General features: G+C 37.5%; 1 protein-coding gene across 4 annotated transcripts; it reads right to left on the minus strand.

Annotated features, from left to right (window-relative positions):
- Nucleotides 1-8,026: 8,026 nt before the first annotated feature.
- On the minus strand, nt 8,027-14,912 carry LOC134532889 (F-box/LRR-repeat protein 20-like). 4 transcript variants are annotated; one of them, XM_063369898.1, is made up of 2 exons: nt 14,819-14,912; nt 8,027-9,554 (listed from the first exon to the last, which is right to left on the minus strand). In XM_063369898.1, exon 2 carries the CDS (start codon nt 9,536-9,538, stop codon nt 8,093-8,095), a length of 1,446 nt encoding a protein of 481 aa, XP_063225968.1. In that variant the 5' UTR covers nt 9,539-9,554; nt 14,819-14,912; the 3' UTR covers nt 8,027-8,092. The 4 variants fall into 4 exon arrangements, with proteins under 4 accessions (XP_063225968.1, XP_063225969.1, XP_063225970.1 ...); XM_063369899.1 differs by lacking the exon at nt 14,819-14,912 and adding an exon at nt 14,761-14,813; XM_063369900.1 differs by lacking the exon at nt 14,819-14,912 and adding an exon at nt 14,790-14,808.
- Between the last annotated feature and the right edge of the window lie 5,797 nt (nt 14,913-20,709).

Genomic DNA, 20,709 nt, shown 5'->3' on the forward strand with positions numbered 1-20,709 from the left:
AATTTTTTTTGAAATTTTATTTATCTTTACATAATAATTATTTGTCATTTAATAAACATATTTGCCCCAACTAAACAACTTGGTTTCAGGACCTCTCTAGAAAGTCATTACAAGTAATGTGTGTTAAACAAAACACTATGCATTTAGATATGATGCGACAAGTTGAAGCTTAATGGAGCTTCGAATGAAATGGTCAATATTGAAGATGAGGGGTGATGGAAATTATAATGAAGGAATGACAACGAATGTATGTGGGTAAACACAAGTACCCCAGGTAAACCCACCAACTACTTCAACAAGTGCACAAATGTAGGACGTTGCATTCATCGTACGTAACATGCAAACCATTGTTTTTTTTTTTTGTACAAACATTTTACGAACATGTGAGAATAGTTTCAAATATATGTAATTTAATAGCTTGCATTCGTCTGAGTGTAATTCGGTTCATGTCCTTCAGGTTTTGTTCGTATCATATGAATAGATATCTCACTAACACTAGTGTACATCGCGGCTCTTACAGGTTCTTAAAAATAATGTTGCAGGTTTATTTATTTTCACTTCATTTATACAGCACTGTAAAACAGTATTTACTATCTTGTCTCCACAATGTGAATCACTTTATAGTTGCGCGACCATGGCATGTCATATTGTAAACTAAGTGAGAGAAAACGATGTTTTTGCAACGCTTATAAGTTGCGTGGGCAGGAAGGAGCCTCCCTTCCAGGACCTGAACCAACCATGTACCCGCACCAATCTTTTTCAGCTGATGAAGACTTTTGACTGCGGACAGTATCTCCGCCTCTCTCTCACTTTCTCTCTCTCTCTCTCTCTTAGCTTTTGACGCACTGCAACAACCAACTGAAAAAAATAGTGAGGAAGAGTGTTAAGTAATGGCATATGTGTGTCTTGCTCTTAATGCCAGCGCTTAGTTGAGGGGGGGGGGGGGAAGAGGGGGCAAATGCTCTGTCTCGCATGCATTGCCATCTAATGTCAGTTCGTCTTGGTTTTCGATAGAGAAAAGTTTAAATACATAGTGGTATTGGCTACTGGTAATCTGAACTTGGAAAACAATTGTGACATATTATTCGAAAGTGTTTTATGATTTTTTACAAATACTACGACCGAGGGCATACATTATGCCGATATTTTTTTCGTTACGGTTTTTTTTTTTTTAGTTTATAAACTTTGAAATTTATATTGTTAAAATATGGAATCCAGAAAACGTAGTCAGATATGGAATTGTTTTTCTGAGATTTCACCTGGACAAGCTAAATGTGATCTATGTAAGGGAATTTTTTCATATAAGGGTGGATCAACTGGTAATTTAACTAGGCATCTCAAAGTAAAACACGTGGGTGTTAATTATTCAACTGAAAAACGATCCAAGATTTGCACTGAAGATTTGTCTGAAATACATGCGTGTGTGAAACAGACAGAATCAACATCAACACAAGCTGTATTAAACACAAACAAGCCATCAACATCTGTATCACATCCATCGGTGATTACTGAGAACATCTCGCAACCATCAACAACAAGAATTATACCAAGCGGAGAGAGGGTATCACAGACAAAGTTACATAACTATATTCAAAAACCAATTCCTATTCACAAAAGCAAGACATTTGATGAACAGTTGGTAAAATTGATTGTGAAAGACTATCACCCGTTTAGTATTGTTGAAAGTGAAGAATTTAAGAAGTTTGTGAACATTCTGAATCCAGGTTATTCACTCCCAAGTAGGAAGACTGTGTCTACAAGTTTGATACCACAACTCTACAACAAAACTGCAGAAGTTGTAAGAGAAGATTTAAGTAATGCTTCAGCAGTAGCAATTACTACAGACAGCTGGACTTCGATAACGAATCAGAGTTATTTAGCTCTGACAGCTCATTTCATCAATGATCAGTGTGAACTTAAGTCATATCTGTTAGACTGCTTTGAGTATGAAGAAAGGCACACGGCTGAAAACATTGCAGGAGAACTAAGACGAGTCGTGAGTGAGTGGGATATTTTTAACAAAGTATGTGCTGTCATTACAGACAATGCTTCGAACATGACTGCAGCCATTCGTTTGTGTAAATGGCGACATATTCCATGTTTTGCACATTCAGTTAACCTGATTGTTCAGGCTGGAATACAAGAAATACGCGATGTGCAGATGAAAGTAAAATCCATTGTTGAATTTTTTAAGAGAAGTCCACAGGCCACAGCGAAACTTCTCGTTTCACAAAAACAAATGGGACTTCCGGAGCATAAGCTTATTCAAGACGTGGTTACACGATGGAACTCTACGTTCGATATGTTTACACGTTTTATCGAGTTAAAAGAAGCAATAATTTCAACACTGTCTCTGTTAAACTCTCAAATTCAGCAACTGACACAAGACGAGTGGGATATTCTACAGAATGCTTGTGAAATACTTAAAGTATTTAAGGAAGTTACAGTTGAAATGAGTAGCGAGAAGGCAGTGACGGTTTCCAAAGTGATACTTCTTCGACAGGCAATGATGCGACATGTCGCAAAAATGAAAAGGAAAAACTTACCCGACAAAATTAAGAACATGGTAATCAAGTTAGAGGAGCAACTTTTTAAGAGACTGGCATCAAACATAGAAGATAATATAATATTATCAGAAGCAACTCTTCTTGACCCACGTTTCAAAAAGCAGGGGTTTCAAGATGATAATTCCTTCAATTCTGCCTATCAGAGAATTGTCACCAAAGCCAGTGAATGTAGTAACTCTCAGTTGGAAGAAATTTCAACAATGCAAGACTTAAGTGAAACTAAAGTTGCGTCTAGTTTGTTGTGGGACGACTTTGATTCTAAAGTGGAAAATTTAACACAAAATATAATTCCTAGAGCAGCTGGGATCATAGAACTCGACAGGTATCTTCAAGAGCCGCTAATTCGAAGACATGAAAATCCGCTTCAGTGGTGGAAGCATAAAAAGCACTCCTACCCCAGACTTTTTGAAATTATGAAGAGAAGACTGTGCGTCGTGGCAACGTCCGTTCCGTGTGAAAGAGTTTTTTCCAAGAGTGGTCAAGTAGTATCTGAGAGGCGAAACAGGCTTAAATCTAAAAATGTTACGAAAGTGATTTTTCTTAACTTTAATTTGTAATCGCACTATAGCTAGTATTTGAACATTGCTTTTCGTAGCCAGTGAATCACAGTTGCGTATATGAAACAAGATTTGTATTTTATTACTTTTTAAGTTACAAATATTAATATATAGGCTATTTACACTTTAGTGACAGTAAAGTGTTTACTGTAGACCAACACATTTAGTGAAAAAATGACAACAATTTAATACTTCTACTGCCCTTCCGTATGAAGAGAGACGATAATGAAGTACATTAATTAACCCAAAAATGGTAAGTGTGAACATTTGTAGTTACTTTCCCTGTTATTTTTAATTCATACTGTTTTTTTAGTTTTTTATTTCCATATTTGTGTACCGTAAACTGGGCCAACTTTAACCCACTTTTTTCAATTTTTCAAATTTGATGCTTCTGATCTTTTGCATTAATAAAGTAAAATTTTCCAAAACATTTTTGGTGTAGAGGTGAAAGTTTTGGGAACAAGTAGTTATGTCGGTTTGTAGTTTTATAAAATTTTATTGTTTTTAACAAATTATTGTTTCGGTGGGTTAAAGTTGTCCCATTGTAGGACATCTTTAGCCCAATATCATTTTTACCGCAGTAGTGAGTGTATTTTTATTAGAGGGTTAATGTTGTTCAAATGGGTTTGTGGGACAATGTTATTTACAGTTATACCTAGAATATAAGACCAAATAAATCACCAAAAACATTTTTTTAAACATTTTATTAGGAAAAAACTTATTATCTAAAGACAGAATACAAAAACCACAGTAAAATATTTATTATTTTTAATATATTGGTACCTTATATTGATAACTAATGCAAACATATATCCAAGCACACTTGTGAGACACCATTAAAAATTATTAGGCAACATATAGTAAATGTAAAAACATTTTTACATAGGTTAGTCAGAAAAACTCTTTATGAAATGAAAGTGTTTAGTTGAGGGACAGAAAAATATCCCCTCCTTATTGGCACAGGCTCACGTATTTTCATTATTATGTCATCAAAATCATAAATCATTATGTCCTCTTTACTATTGACTGGCCATCTCCAAAATTTCATAGTTTTTTCCATGCACATCACCTTAACTTTCTTAATTCTACTGTTATCTTCTATGGGGAAACCAACAATGCTGCCAGGATAGAGTTCTCCATTGTATTTGACTGCAACATAGTCACACTCACTTAGTTCTTCCTTCCATGATTCATTTTTGTGTGGAGTTAGGCACTCAGAATCGGAATTTTGGTTTTCAGATTCCAGATCGTCACTTGTGGAATCAGAAATGTCAAAACTGGATCCCTCGTCAGATGAGGTAGAATCGTCTTTCCTCGGCCTTCCCCTCTTATCCTTTTGTTTAGGTTCTGAGACGACTTGTGTACCGGTATCCATGTCTGTTGGAGTGATTCCTTTACCAGGTTCAACGTTTACAAGTTTTCTCTTCTTTCGAATCGAAGGTGTGGCCTTTGATCTCTTACTGATTACTGTTTCGAGGAATGCTTCACTGACAATCTCAACATTCACAGAAACTTCAGCACCTGGCAATCGTTTCAAAACTTTGGTGGCATCAAGAGGATGAATGCCACAACTTTTGAAACCTGAGACTAAATTTTGCCCCTTGTCTTGAACAGAGACTCCCACAAGTTTATTCAGCAATCTAGGGAATACATCCTTCGGTAGAGTTTTGAAACGCTCTCCGCTAGGAGTTTTACGCCATTCATGTAGAATTTTCCTCCATTCTGCCTTCAGTGGATGAAAGAATGCCACATCAAGTGGCTGTGTCAGATGGGTGGAGTGTGGGGGCAGGCAAACAAAGACAATGTCATTTTCTTGGCAGGCTGCAATGACTTCCTTGCTAATGTGAGATGCTAAGTTGTCTCCTATCAGTAACTTTTTTCCTTCTTGTCTTTTGAGTCTAGGGAGCACAAGATGGAAAAACCAGTCTTCAAATGATCCTGAGTCAAACCATCCACTCTTCGACCTATTAAATCGTGCACCTTTCGGATCCCCTTCCATCCATGTGTCCCATAACTTTTCTGCCTTATAAACAACATAGACAGGCAGAAGTTCCCCTTTTGCATTTCCACAAAACATAACTGATGTAGACGTTTTGGAAGAATCCATTACTTGCTCAACATGTTTCATTCCGCGCCTTGATAAAACTTTTCTGCTTCCTGGGTCGTCAGTCAGGTTGGATTCATCGTAATTCCACATATTTTCAGGTGGAATGCCTTCGACACTTTTCTCCAGATTTAAAAAATATTTAAGTAATGTCTCCTTATCTACACCAGCCCGGTCTCGCTTAATGTTTGAGGATATGCGGCAAGTTAACTCGGGGTGACGTTCCAGAAAGTGCCGTCCCCAGTCATAACCTGGTAGGTTGTCACGGAACTCACAAACATTTCGACCCATTTTGTCTAAATAAAGTTTTACAACACATCTTAAAGCATATTCTGTGATGGGAAAACCAAAATCACATAAAATCGTAGTATGTTCAACAAGTGTTTCTTCCTCTTCTTCGGTTAGTATTGGCTGCCTACCTGGTTTTTTAGTGTGCACACCTTTCAGTTTGTTTTTTATTGTGCTGCAGGAGATGTTCCAAAACTTCTCTGCTGCCCTCTGAGAAAGTCTACCTTCCCTAATATCTTCCAAACACTTCTGTAAAGTATCTTCTGTGTAGTCCTGATATCTTCGACTCCCTATCTTTCTTCTACTTCCCTTTCTCACTGTTCTCATAGTGCTGCCTGTTTGATTCCCTGAAACATATAAACAAGTGAAAAATATCTAGCATAGTTTGGCCTCAATGTAATATAAAGTTTTCTGAAACATTAAAACATTAAGAATGACAATGAAGTTAATTTTTTTTCAATGGTGCAACTTTAACCCGGGACAAAGTTGTCCAAACTAACCTCTAAATTGACATTTGCTATTACTATAAGCAAAGTTGAAAAAAATTTGTACAATTAAGCTGATATTGAAATGTTCCTGTAAGGACATATGCATAAATAGATTAATTTTACACTTACCAGATTTTTCAGACTAAAATCAAATTATGCACACCACAAAGTTGTGCACTAAATAATTCTTCATGAAACAGCTGGTTCTTTTGTAACAGTGATACCACCACAACTGATGTGGTACAAAAATTCCCTACCTACATATTCTAAACAGTAACATAATAGGAACTATGTCTAACTAATGTTCGACATGTTATTTTGAAAAACATTTCTAAAACAATATAATTCATCTTTTTTCTCTGTGTGGGACAAAGTTGACCTGAAGGGCCAAAGTTGTCCCAGTTTACGGTATGTGAATGTGAAAAAGCAATTTTAAACCACTACATTTTCAGGTATAGATACTTTTCATGTTACCCTATTTTATTTGATCAGTTATCGTTTGCTCTTGTAAACATGCGCACGCTGTGATTACTAATTCTTCAGACTCCTGACGTCATGAATCATTTCACGAACGAATCAGACCGGGCGCGTGGCCGGTTCTCTCATCTCGTTCTCTCGTTCTCTCCGCATTTTCGTTCTTCCGAATCTTTCAAGGTACCGGCTCTCAAAGAGCCGGTTGGTTCTCTCGTTCTCTCCGCATTTTCGTTCTACCGAATCTTTCAAGGTACCGGCTCTCAAAGAGCCGGTTCTTTACATCGCGAACGAATCGCAAGATTTCGTTCTCTCAAAGATTCGTTCTTTTTGAACGAATCGTTAACGAACGACCCATCACTATTGGGCAGTTGCCTTCCGACGCCGGGACGGTTGCACAGCGCCCATCGCGCCAAAACCAGCATTTAGGCGACATGGCGTAAGAGCATCCGAAGTAATGACTTTTGTATTCGCAATCCAGCCGCGTCACGGCGATCTACAGTAAATTTAATTTTTTTAGCGTCTATTCATAGTTTATCCATCACGAACTTTGACTTATTAATATATGTAGTTGCATTCCTGTTTAAGAACTGTTGATCGTGTACTTTTGCCATTTCATATTCAATTTCAGTCATAATATAAATTTAGTTGCAACTTTTCAGTGCTGCAGTGGTTCGCTGCGGCCTTAGTTTTTGTCAGTGCCGGACTCATGATAGAACTTCTACACGCGTTTGCCGCCTAACCTGTTCGCGCGCGACGTCTTTGTGTTAAACCGACTGTGTAGAGACGGTCTGACAACAGACTCGAGCAGGGTTGGACCAGTGTATAAAACCTTAATAAAGTGCAGTGTCTTTTCAGTCAGTTTCCTTTTATTTCAAGGCGTCCTGGGTGGCCTGAACAGCCCAGGTAGTTCACTTGGACGACACACGCCTACCTGCAGCCCCCCCCCCCCCCCCCCGAGATCATTTTCAATTCAATATTTATTCTAAACTTAATCAGGCAGCGGGAGTGGCGTCAATAAAATAATAAAGTTATGTGTTTTAACACTTGTGTAAAAATTCCTGGTTTTGAAAATGTCGGTTTAACTACTTTGAAACCCACTCTTTGCCCCTGGCCAATGTACTTTGATCCTGTCTACTAAGTAATAAATCAGTTAGCATGCATATATCATTTCTACAATTGGCCAAAAACTTTCCATGGCAACGACAGGGGACAAGTTCATTATATTAACAACATTATGTCCCTATTGAGACAGAATTTAAATGATAGTAGTACTTAATTTTTTCCTGTAAAGCATTTCAAACAGGACTGAAAAAATTTCCAAGGCAATTATTTATAATTTTATCACAATGTTAACAACTGGAGAATATATCTTATTTCTTTAAGCATTCTGTAATCTATGGTATTGTTTTAAGACTGCATTATCAGTTGACAAACACTCAAACGTATTTGTTCTTTCACATACCGGTACAAATCTTTTCTATATAGTAAAAACCTTTGCTCTGTTGATCTTGACTTATTCAATTGTTAATTATAATTAATTAAAAACCGTTACACTTGTAAAAATATTTTATTTTAAACTTTCTCTATACAGTTTAAGATACAAATATTATGTTATCAAGGATAAGCAAACACATCATTTGAAAGTCTATATTCACTATACTTATCGACAGTGGTAACTCTTAGTGAATGCAATTTCTGACATGTAATCTTATAATAATCTTCATGAACAAACTGACTGAGTTCAATTTCACGAAGAGTTGGAGAGAAACATTTAACATTCTGAAAGAAAATTCCACTAATACTTTCACAAGAACCTATTCGAAGTGTTTCCAGTTTGGAGCAACTCAACAGTTTTACAACATCTCTGTCAGTCAACCATGTATTATTACTTGCATCAATTAACTTTAAATGTACACACTTAACAATGTGATGAACAACATTAGATGTCAATTTACAACATGCACGTAAAATTAATGTATCTACCAACGGGCATCTCCAAAAATCTGTAAGAGAAAGATCTGTCAAACTTGTATAAGATACACATAAATGTTGTAGTTTGGGACAATGTACATTTAAACTGCTGATTCCAGTGTCTGAAATGTTACTACGACTCACATCTAATGACTGAAGATTTGGACACCTTTCAAATACCTGATGTAGAAATTCAGTTTCTAATGTCTTCACACCACTTACGCAGAGAACTTCTAGTTGTGGCCATGAATTTTGAACAAATAACAGTGTCAGAGAACTTGGCACCAGTGGAAAATTTATCAGTGCCAATTCTAAGATACTAGGCATTTTCCCAAAATTTGCTAAATTAAGCAATTCACATTGTCCTTCCTTAGTTGAAAACTTCAAAGTTTTCAGTTTGTAACACTGAACAAAACTGTCAGACAGCAATGCTTGTTGAAAACCAAACACTGCTTTAAACTCCAAATACTTAAGGACATGTTTTGCAACTTCCAGAATGCGGGTAATTTTATTCATGTCATTAACACATACTGTAAGTTTAAGTGCTTCCAAAGAATGACAACATCTGACAATATTGCAAATGTATTCTGCAGAAATATCATCAAGAATCGGGTGATTGGTCAACGACAAGTGTTTCAATTTTGGGGCACTCCACAAAGCACGCATTAGATCGTGATTATTTTCAGAAACATTTAAGCTAAGAGAGTTAAGACTGCTCGATACATGAAGTAAACTAATCATTTGTTCTACTGAGTAGAGTGCGCCGTCCCCAAGTAACACACTTTCGACTTCTGGGAACATCTGGCAAATTAAAATGAGAATTTTATCAACCAACACATAATTTTCATCTGTCATAGATTTGAGGTCTAAAAGGTAAAGTCTCGGAAGTTTCTTCAAATAGGAAACTACATCCTCAACAGTTTTATCCTTGGTTGGTCTGTATGTCTTATTCTTCCACAACAGAATGTCCTGTGATGCATTCTTCCATTTCTGGCATATGCTTGGAATAGTATGCACCAAATCATCTACACTGAGATACTCAAACACAATACAGAGCACTTCTGATGGAAGACTGTTGACAGAAGCCATTTTGTCCAGATGTTACCTGAAAACACAATATCTTAGATTTCATGACAATGTTACTTGAATAAAACTTTCTGGAGAATCATCTATTTCTATGGTCTTAAATGAATAAATCGGTTGTTATGTCATGGAGACTATTTTGCCAAGCTAGCTGATGAATATCAGTTTTTAACAATTTAACAAAATGGAAATCAATTCAAATGAGATTCTTATTTTTTTAACTAACGAAACTGAAACACAGAAATTAAAATTACAATTTCTTGCAATTTTTTGTCCTAAATTAACATTTTTTTCCCAGCAAAGATGCACGGGCTGTAATTGGTATGTGTAGGATTTTCCATTGTTGACGTGACGTCTAATAAATCGATGAACGCTGGCTGCATGCACGAAAAATTGTCCGACTACAGATGTCCCACTACGGATGTGTCCTGTTTACGCATGCGTGACATCTCTCTGGTATGTTGCGGACGGTACAGAGAACTTGGCCGGCACGTGGCGGCGTACTCGAGGTTATTGTTGTGCACCGCGCCACGGGAGTATATTCGCAAGGAAATGGTGTTCTTACAAGTACGTATGAATTTAATAACTAGTGTAAATCAGTATATTTAAACAGTGTTGTATAAGTATTGTTTTAGCTGTGCAACTAAATATTTATTGCTGGTATGATACTTTTCACGCTTTAGTTTGACATTGGTAATTATTTGTCATGAGTTATTATTTGATCAACTAAATCACACACCGTATTATAGTTATGAGCCCACAAGGGTGTAAATATTTCGAATCCAACAGAGAATATGCTAGTTAAAAGAAATTCAAACAAATATTGTGCGTGGAATGTTATCAATTTATAACATCTGAAACAATTGTTACCAATATGGCCTCGTGGCTGTACGGTTAGCAACGCTAACTACCAATTGATAGGTTGACGGATCAAATCCCGGCAGCAGAATTTTTTTTTTTTGTACTTGTAAAAATAAATACAGCGCGCACGACACTTCAAAAGTAATAAATATATTTGAATTAATAAATACAAATAAAAGTAAATTTATTAATTAAATTGTAGATTTCATTTCACTCCTCCTTTGTATCCATACAAAATAGTGATAATTCAATAAAAATGATTCAATTTTATTCATAAAAGTATGCAGAGGTAGATTTTATCATACAAAATAGAGAAAAATTTTAAAAAAATTTCTTCCTCAAAGATTATAATATTTTTAATGCCTAAATGGTTTGGTTACAAAAACCTATTACGGCTCAGTCTCAGGCCGAATATGATATTTCATTTTCTTCTGGATCAATCATTTCATCAATGTTTTCGTCCGTAAACCGACTTTACAGACAACCAATTTTTTTTAAGTTGTACATAAGCTTTACACAATAACACCTGAAGAGGATAGTGAGCTCCTAGTAGCTTGAGTAATAACACAGTGCTGGGGTGCTGCAAAATATACTCCACAAGTGATTATGGTCACTGAAAACCTCTGATTTGGTTTGAAAAAAATCACACCTTAAGCAGCCCCTAGTGAGGATGGATGATAAGATTGACGCTTGCTGGTGCTTTTAGCACGCTCATCTCCTCTACGTATTAGGTTCTTGTCATGCATAAGAGAACTATGAAATCTGAGCTGTAATCATAACACAAGATGGAGAAATTAAGATAAAGGTGTAATGAAAGGCCCTTGGGTGCTTTCAAGCATTCCATGCCTAAAAATTATTCTTAAAAAACACGTTTTAGCACTTTCCACTCTCCGAAAAATACAGTTTAAAAACAAAATTCGGAAACACATTTAACCATCCACACTCAGAGTATTGTTAAATGCTTTTCATAAACAAACACTACTCTATATCTTCAGCAGTATTCAAATCGCTTGGTTTCTTCTAAAGCTCTGCACACTGTATGTCAGACCAGGTAACTGGCCCCGTAATAGTAATGTCTTGCATTTTTAAATTTGAAAAGCAAAATAATGTCTTGCATTTTTAAGTTTGAAAAGCAAAAGATACTCCAACATGTTACTTTATAGGGGTTTACGAACCAATTAAGATTTTTAAATATGCAATTAATATAAAATTTGCTTATATCAGACCAAAATTGAAATTGCATCTATAATAATACGAGAGACAGTTTGCCTATCATTTATATAGCACGAAGAGGTAAGGCCTAGAGCTGTGAAATGTGGTACATAGATTCCAGGATGAATGGTGGGGGATGAAGGGGGGGGGGGGGGGGGAAGCACATATGCACTTGAAAGCTATTCTTTCAAAATTCATTTTTTCTTATTTAGAAATTTTTAAAATAGTCACTACTCAATGTGAAGAATAGGCTAATACATGTACTGCTTAATGTTAATTAATAAAGTAATTTATCAGACAACTGTCAAACTCTTTGCAGATTTTATTTTGCTGTGTTTGTTACAATTTTAGGAATATTATTTGCAGCACATTTTACTTTTGCATTTTATTCCTTTCTTTAGTGTAATCTTTCAGTTCTGCCAGCAGACTTCCAGAACAAAGAATGGGTACATCAGTTAGTAAATTTTAAATAAATAAAAATATTACAGTACATAAATATATGGGAAAAGAATATATTTACGTAATGATTAGTATATATTATTATATTATCCAACAGCATAAGACTCCTTATACAAAAACATGGAATTGGCATTCTTTTATTGATAGTTTATTCACACCAGTTTGGAATTCAATTGAATTGAATAGACTATTACGCTCGCAATTAGGCTTTCACCCGGTGGCAAGGAGTCTTCCCATTTCGATCACTGCCAACCCCCCCCCCCCCCCCCCCCCCCCCCGGCGTTTTCTTCAGATCCTTTGCATCTTTCACCCCTAGTATCCCTTCTTCCAAGCCATTCAACTCCCTTCCTGTCACGCCAAAAATTGTTTAGTAGTCCACTTTGCCAATAAAACTTTCACATAAAATGTTGCACATTAGCTTTCAAAAGTCACTTTTGAATACACTAATTATTTGCTGTAAACAATAATTCTTTCAGATATCATCAAATTCAAATAGAAAATACACATTACTGATAAAACCAAACTGATTATTAAAAGAAATAAACTTTTCAATCCATTTTTAAACTAGTAACAAACTGCATTAGCTGTAGAGGATTTTTCAATGAAATCATAATAGTAAGGATAGAAGAATTTAGATTTTTTGAAAAATTGCATTCTAAAGTTAACATTTTTCTATTAGTATCTTTGATATAGTTGGAAGGATGGATATTGGTCTATGATTTCCTGGATCTGTTTTAATTCCCTGCTTATAAATTGGTATTAGTCTAGCAATTTTACATTGTTCTGGGAATTTTCCCACAGAAAAGGACTGGTTGATTAAGTTGGCGATAACAGAGTTTAGTGTTCCTTGTAACTTTATGAGTATGATTTTGGTAAATCCATATTTTGTTTAGATATTTTTTTTTTTAAATTAATTGTGTTTGCCTAACTCACTTACTGTTACTGGATTAAAAAAAAATAGGGTTCACAAAATTTTTAGTTGTTTAAACTGTTAGTTGGTGGAGAAACTGGTTTTGGTAACTTACCTGCTAGGTTTTTACCTACATTTGAAAAAAACATACAAACTCACCAACTACTTTGTCACAACCCAAGGTAATGCACTCCCAACTTATTAAATTGTTTAAATAACAATTTATTACGTGTTACGTGTACTGATATCATTTATTAACAGCTTTTTATTCCTTTTAAAAAGTATTCCTATTTATTATATAATCATAATATACATTATTTCAAGCTTTTCAAGCCTTTCTGATGATTTGACTACTTTATAGTGAAGAAATCCCTTAAGTCTTGTTTAACTTGTCTGGTTGTTTTAACCCGTCTTGTTTTTACATGCTTTCATGTTTTTTTTTAAGAATTGCTGCTTTTTGCTTTGTTTGAAATGGCATGTTACATAATTTTCTTTTGCATTTATTTTCCTCACCATGATTCTCTGCCTACAGGTAAGCTGATCCAATACTTGGCCTGTTGCATAATAATTAGAGACAGAGAATTTGTAGCAGTGAGAATAGATTTTGGAGTGTCGGGCAGCTTTTGCTATGCGTCCATATTGGCTGGTAATTTGCAAAGATATTTATTTTTGTGATTGGTTAAAAATTATGTCATCAGAATATGTAATTTTTTTTCCTTGTCATAATTTTGCCAGTAAACACCTCACTTTGAGGTCAAAAATTGTATCCTGCTAAGGTTTTCTAAGGGATGTGCTGTGATTGGCGAGAGGCAGTGCAACTGCGATTTCCTCCAAGCGGTACGCAGATGTACGTAGCCTCAGGCAGTCTTTGTCTCGACGAAGTAGGTACCAAAAAATTCGTGGTCGGGTGAGGGGTCATAAAAGCAGATGATTATGTAGTTGAGGAGAGAATTTCACGACTGTGGTTCGGGCGCTACCGCAGATAATCATTTTTTTTTCCTTTCCTTTTTGGAACTGTAATCTAAAAGTTTTTGACCACAGTCGTCGGTACAAGCCCAATACAAGAATCAAGTGAACTCTATTTTTGTTCCGAAGGATGGAGCCCTAAGGCTGTACCGTGAGTTGAAGTGCAACCTGTGACCGTGTATTTGGTCAAGAGACGTTTAATGTTTAAATTAGACATTGAGATAGCACATTAGAGCTGTAGCAAACCGTATGTATTCGTTACTGAGTAACGGGTGCGGCATCTAGTAACGAGTAACGAAACGTTACACACGAATGCATTTCGTTACTCGCATCTTTCGTATGTTTCACGCATGCGCGCGCGTATTCGTTACAAATAACGATGTTTGTTTATTAATAAAAGTATGATTTGGAAATTCGTCGTCCAAGTTTTTTTACTATTTATTAAAGGTATTGTGTGTGTAGACAAAGTTTTAGATTCGAACAGAAACAACGTAAGAAAGTATTTTTTACAAATTATAAATATGTATGTTTTTGTTTTTTATAATCGCGTATTTTCACGGTTTATGTTCTTATCTTAAAAGATATATTATAATAAAGCCGCTCTAATGAGAGTTAATTGTTTCTTGGTTAACAAAAGCTGTTAATTATCAAATATTTTTAATTGTTTATATTCGATTTATTTTTATTTACGCGACGTCATACTGTACGCGTACGAAATACGACTCGATTCGATGCTATGTACCATGTCATGCGGTATCAGAAGTAACGAGTAACGATACGAAAGTAACGAGTACTAATTGTTATAGTAACGAATACATACGGGTACACATTTTTTCGTTACTTTTACACCTCTTTAGCACATAACCACATAACCTTACCTATTGTCAATTGTTACCTTGTAGACATAAGTCATAGACAGGCTACTGCTGGGTGCAGGCAAACTCGGACTAAACAAATCACAGGATTCCTTCCAAATCAGCTTCAAACTCAGGGAACCAAATGAGATTTTAGTAAGAAGAAGAAAAACTTCAGGAAAACTCGCCTATGTATCGATTGTTTGGAGGACTACAAAGAAGAACCTTTAAGAACATTCTACATATTATAGTATCCGATTATCACTTTCTTCCCAGACAAGTGAGAGGCAAAGTTGAAAAATAGGGGGAGAAATTTAGGGTATATAAGATGGGGATTTGGGCAATTAAAATAATAAATAGTTAGGCTACCAAATGTAGCGACAAAGAGAGTCGTACTGCATTGAACCTACCCTCTGCCCTCGCATTCAGTGAAAGTAAACACCGATCGAGCTGGGATGCCGATACGAGTGGCATGCTGCTTGCTGCCGGGCATGGCAGGCCTGTGGTGCATCGCGACGATATCATTTAAAATGAGTGGTAGAAGTCGTGATACATGTTTGCCCGGATTGTCAGTGCAAATAAACACCAATCGAGCTGGGGTGCCGATACGAGTGGAATGCTGCTTTCAGATGGGTAGCACTGCCGCAGGGCATGGCTACTTAAAATTTTGAATATTTAAAACAATAATATGAGTGCTCTGTTCCCATTCGCCTGTTACTTTATATGTTGGCAGTTCTACCACTCTATTTAAGTATGCAGATATTAAGGTACTAAGGGCGCGGTTACACGGGAGTCTGAACTACTTCAGGTGAACATGTTCAGCTGTTGAGTGCGGTTACACGCAGTCTGAACATGTTTAGTTTGAGGCCATTTCTCATTTAACTTAAACAGGTTGGCAAAGTAGTTCAGATCGACATATCTTCTACATTAGCCTCTGATTGGCTGTTTAGAATATAAACAGTCTTTTGCATAAATTCAAGATGGAAAGTGTTTCTGGCACAAGTTTGAGTAATATTTTACCGAATGCAACAAAAAAAAATCAACAGATAATTTTATATATATATATATATATATATATATATATATATATATATATATATATATAAATTGATCCTGACCTTAACTTTCTTAAAACTGAGATAGGTACTCTCGCTCAAAAAATAATAAAAAAATAAGTTTAAAAATTTTACTGTGCATGTTGTTTGAATTCCCGATTTGTAAAAAAAATATTGAGCAATATGAAAACACATTCCATTTCTGCTGATAATGCTGTATAAACAAGTGAGAAAATCCCGCGTTTTCTGGGTACAATTACACAAATAGAGAACAACAACACAGTCATTCGTTGACAGTAGACAATCGGTTTTAGAGCTAAACACACTTTTCAGCAACTACCCTGTAACCGTAACCGTACACTTTCGCGTTTGTAAACGTGTTTACTTAAACATGTTCACCTGAAGTAGTTCAGGGTCCCGTGTAACCGCGCCCTAAATAAAGTAATATAATATGTTAGGCTAAGAGAGAAAAATTAAAAATAATAAAAACAAAAACAATAAAATAAAATACCAAAAATATAATAGTTTAATTCATATTAAGTTATTAGCTTTAAAATATCTCAAATAATGTAGCCTACGCTCCACACTAGCAGAGTGTACACATAGTGAAATATGTTCTGTTTGTGTATCTTTAGTAAGTAAGGTGTTCTTATTTTCTTCTTTTAGTTTAGGTGCTAATGGAAGCGGAGTGGGTGGCCTGGTGTGGCCAGCCACCACCAGGGGTGCTTGCGTCACTGGTCAGAAGATTCAGAACTGCAGAACAACAAACAATGCGGACAATTAAGTCAAAGCGCCCAAACCCCGCATGGTAGACTCTTTCTGCTCTGACCAACTCTTCTTCCTGAACCATCCTTCTTTCTCCTGTATTTAATATGCCTGAAATTAATGCATGAAATTTGGCATCCTGCATGAAAGTGCCCAGGATTTTATCTGTGTCTATGCAGGTTTTACCTTGGCCCAACTTATCTAGTAGTTTAGTCTAGAGTTAAGAGTGAGGGGAGTTAGACATGGCGCCAATCGCTGCTATAGCTGGCCAATCCCCTCCTAAGCACACAATACATGCGACCCTCTCCCAGCATGGCTAATCCCAGCATGACTAGGCATATAGGCTTTGGCCTGAGAGGCACTTAGGTCCCTCCCTAACCCGGATCCCTCCCAAATACACTTAGTTTTAGTTAGATTAGGAATAAAATAGCTGAACTCGCCATGGATCGCGCGCGAGAGAAAGAAAGACACACACACCACAGAGAGAGAGAGAGAGAGTGTGTGTGTGTTTGTGTGTGTGTGCATGTTATTGGAGAGCTATGTATTGAAGTTAGTATTTTCGTAATGGCCAGTATATTATTTTCTAAGTGTATTTTCTAATGTTTGTTGTATTCTTGCTGGATCATGTGGATTTTTCTGAAGTTGTATGTACGATGCACTTTTTTGAGTTAGTGTTTGTACTGGGATGCTCGTGATGCCAGATTCAGTGCCTTCTACTCTTGGCGGCCATATTTATTTCAGATAGATTTCCTTAGTTCTCCAAGACCTAAAATGACCTCAATTTTCCAAGTATATAAGGTTTGTTTTCAGGATATTTGTTTCGAATAACCCCCATATCCTCAGGAAGGTTATGTAACAAAGTAAATATACTAGTATAAAAAATGTAATAAAGTAACTTTTGAGACTTTTTCCCTTGTACCTGAATCAAAGGTATATATATAATATATATACATACATATATACATACACACATATATTTTGTATGTATTTATATGACTGGTTATGGAGAGAGTTTTGACGTAACTTTTCCTTTGTATATAGTAATTATTTGACGACAATCGTCATACCCTCCCAGATGCAGAGGCCGTACCTGTCCACCGACGTGGTCCTGAAGGAGTTTTGTCCCCCCAGTGCACCATCTGTGAAGTTCTACGGTCAGGGACGCACCCGCGTGCGCCCTAGCATGCCAGTGGGCTTCTTTTTGTGTTATAAATAATTATGCTTTTTATGTATTTTAAAATGGTCATGAGCCTCAACAATTGTGTATATTATGTAATCGTAACTAATTAATTCTTGTGTAAATTTGCTTTTTAATTAATTACTCGCTAAAGTTGTGTTGATAATTCTGTGATTTTCTCAAGTGCTTATGCCGTGCTAGTAATGTAATCGCAGCCTGGCGCGTCGCGGGGCGGGCCACTTCCACGCCGGCCGATTTCTCCCCTCCCCTCCCCCGCGGCCCGCGGGCCTCGGTCCACTGGCGGGAGGGAGAGCGCAGTGGTGTTCTGGGCACGCTAGAGGGCAGACGTGCACGCCGCTCCGCGCTGCTCGTGAGGCGCGTTTTGTCATCTCGCAGTCCGCCGACAGTGAAACGTCACGGGTCGTCTCTGCAGCTGAGCTGCAGACGTTGTATCGCTGGCTGTATTGAGTTTTACGAGTTTTACCGGAACGTCACCAGCCGAACGTCATAGGCCGTGTACGCGCATCTACGGACCGCCGAACCTCTCAGTCAGTACGAATCTCTTACGTGACGGACCACGCACGCGCTGTGCATCATAACAGGACAATCGTAACCGGGACGATAGTTACGGGATTATCTTCCCAGTTTGTGTCGGGACGTATTAAAAGGACGAGACTTTCATCCGGGAGTCCGGGTCGTTGTGGGGAGGGCACTCATTCCGCGACGTGTCCGTCAGGCTGCGGCCGGCTCTCTATGCGACAGTAAAAGGGGCTCGTGGAACGGACAACACCGAGTTATCCTTGGAACTGCCTACCATTCTTCCTTCTCACCTAACAATTCCCTTCAGGTCCCGTATTTCCCGGTCCCGGCCACGTTGGCCTGGACCCAGACCTCACCGACGAGAGCTGCACGGGCAAGACAGAGCAATTACGCAAACGGGGAACCAGGGACCTAAAGCAGAGGGACGTCATATTCTTCAAAAAGTTTGTCTCTTACAAAGCCTATTGTGGTGTGGATTGCAATGCCAAGCCTCGTCGGTTTCTTTCCCTTCAAATACATGTGCTTTATCCCATGCATTCTTGTTTAAACCAGCATGAAGGTGATAGCAGTAGGCCCAGCTTTCAACACGGGACTTATACTCATGTTCAAAGTACAGTCCAAATTGTTCTGTATCTGGGTCTTCTTTTAGCTGTTTTAAAATGCTTTTTCATCTGTCTCTTCCAATAGCATTCTCAGAATTTTGTATGCTTATTTCTGCTTTTCGTGCCCTTTAATCTTTGACAGATTGATCCTCTATGCTCTGTCCACATGCCATGTACACCCCACGCCTCATGGTCAGACATGAACAAAGAATTACATATTAATCAAAAATATCTCCTGGTGGATGATAGATTAATTAGCATGTGGCCATTGGGTCAGAGCCAGGTCGATTGGAGCCAGGCGCGGAGCCGAGGAAAATGGATTATTAAAACTTAACTTTTGTAACTACATCAGCGATACACAAAGATCATTAGGACTCTGCAGTGCGCGAATGCATCCGGCCTCGGGCGAAGGGTGAGATCCAACTGATCGAGGCCCCTAATGGCGACCGGTTACTAGGGGTCGTCTTCGCGCACAAAATGTGTATAGAATGGTAATTGTGCTACTAGACTATATTTGGAAACATAGTCGCACATGTTTATTAATAAATTTATAATTAATATTAAACAATGTTTTATAATGCATCTGTTGTTGCTTTAACATATTAAATCACACCACCATTATCGATAGTCGCAGGTGACGAGTATCGAATCACTGGCGGTGGCACTCATTCGTATTGTCGCACTTTCCTCCACAGTCGTTCGAATCGCGCACTTCCGCACATGCCCCGAAGGAATGGCAATGGGACATACTGGTTTGTGCAGCCGAGGGAGCACAGACGGGTGTTGTCAAATTCTTAACAATTATATAGTTTTTCAGTAACATCACAGTCAGCCAGAGGGTGGCCATGCATGCATTACTGCAGGGATACTGTGTGAAACCACTTATTGTCCAGCTGATGGTCTGCGCCATCAGGGGCGAAGCCAGGGGGGGTGTTTTGGGTGTCCAAACACCCCCCGAAATATTAAAGACGGGACACAAATTTATGTTATTTAAATCCAATGTTTTAATTACGAAAGTGCTTAAATAGCACCAATTTACCCCTAGTACGGGGGCAAGGTGTAAGTAAACACCCCCCGAAAAGAAATCCTGGCTACGCTCCTGGCGCCATGTTTGTGGTACACCCAAAACATTGGGTAAAGTTTAGAATTCGCATTGTGTAAACAGTTTTCAAAAAACTGTATTTTATGACAGGGACTGTCTTTAGTAACAGAAGTCCTGGTTCATACTTATTAACTATCATCAAGCACATTCAAACTCAATTTCCGCAATAGAAAATTACTTCAGCTACATCACAGCATTCCATTAACTGTTGATTCCTAACTCCATTATCACAACTTACATCACTTGTTATCTAAAAATATCTTGCCAGTTTCTTGCTATCATCTGCTACTTTCGTTGTGCTCAGGACTGAAATGCTAGTGTTGTGAGTACACTTTCGAGTGTTTATGTGCCAGGAACATGTACAGAATTTTATTGGTAAAAAAGAGGGGGGGGGGGGGGTGAGAATCACCTGACCAGCTGTTTTAATTTGAATTTATTTCCTTTTGTTGGTGGTATTGATTTTTTTTTTTTTTTTTTTTTATTACGATTTCTAGGGGGTGCACCCCTCATCACACACTCAAAATACGCCCCTGTTAATGTGCTTTTCGATAATCGTAATTCCGAGCGCTCAGAACACTACACTGGCCGACCCATGAGCACATGGGCTCTCCGAGCATTGTTCGTTTGTTTGTAATGTGCTCCTATAGTAAGACCGGAACTTAATTGTCCTTTTA

Source organism: Bacillus rossius, chromosome 6 (genome assembly GCF_032445375.1).
Source record: "Bacillus rossius redtenbacheri isolate Brsri chromosome 6, Brsri_v3, whole genome shotgun sequence".
In the NCBI taxonomy this organism is placed as follows: Eukaryota; Metazoa; Arthropoda; class Insecta; order Phasmatodea; family Bacillidae; genus Bacillus; species Bacillus rossius.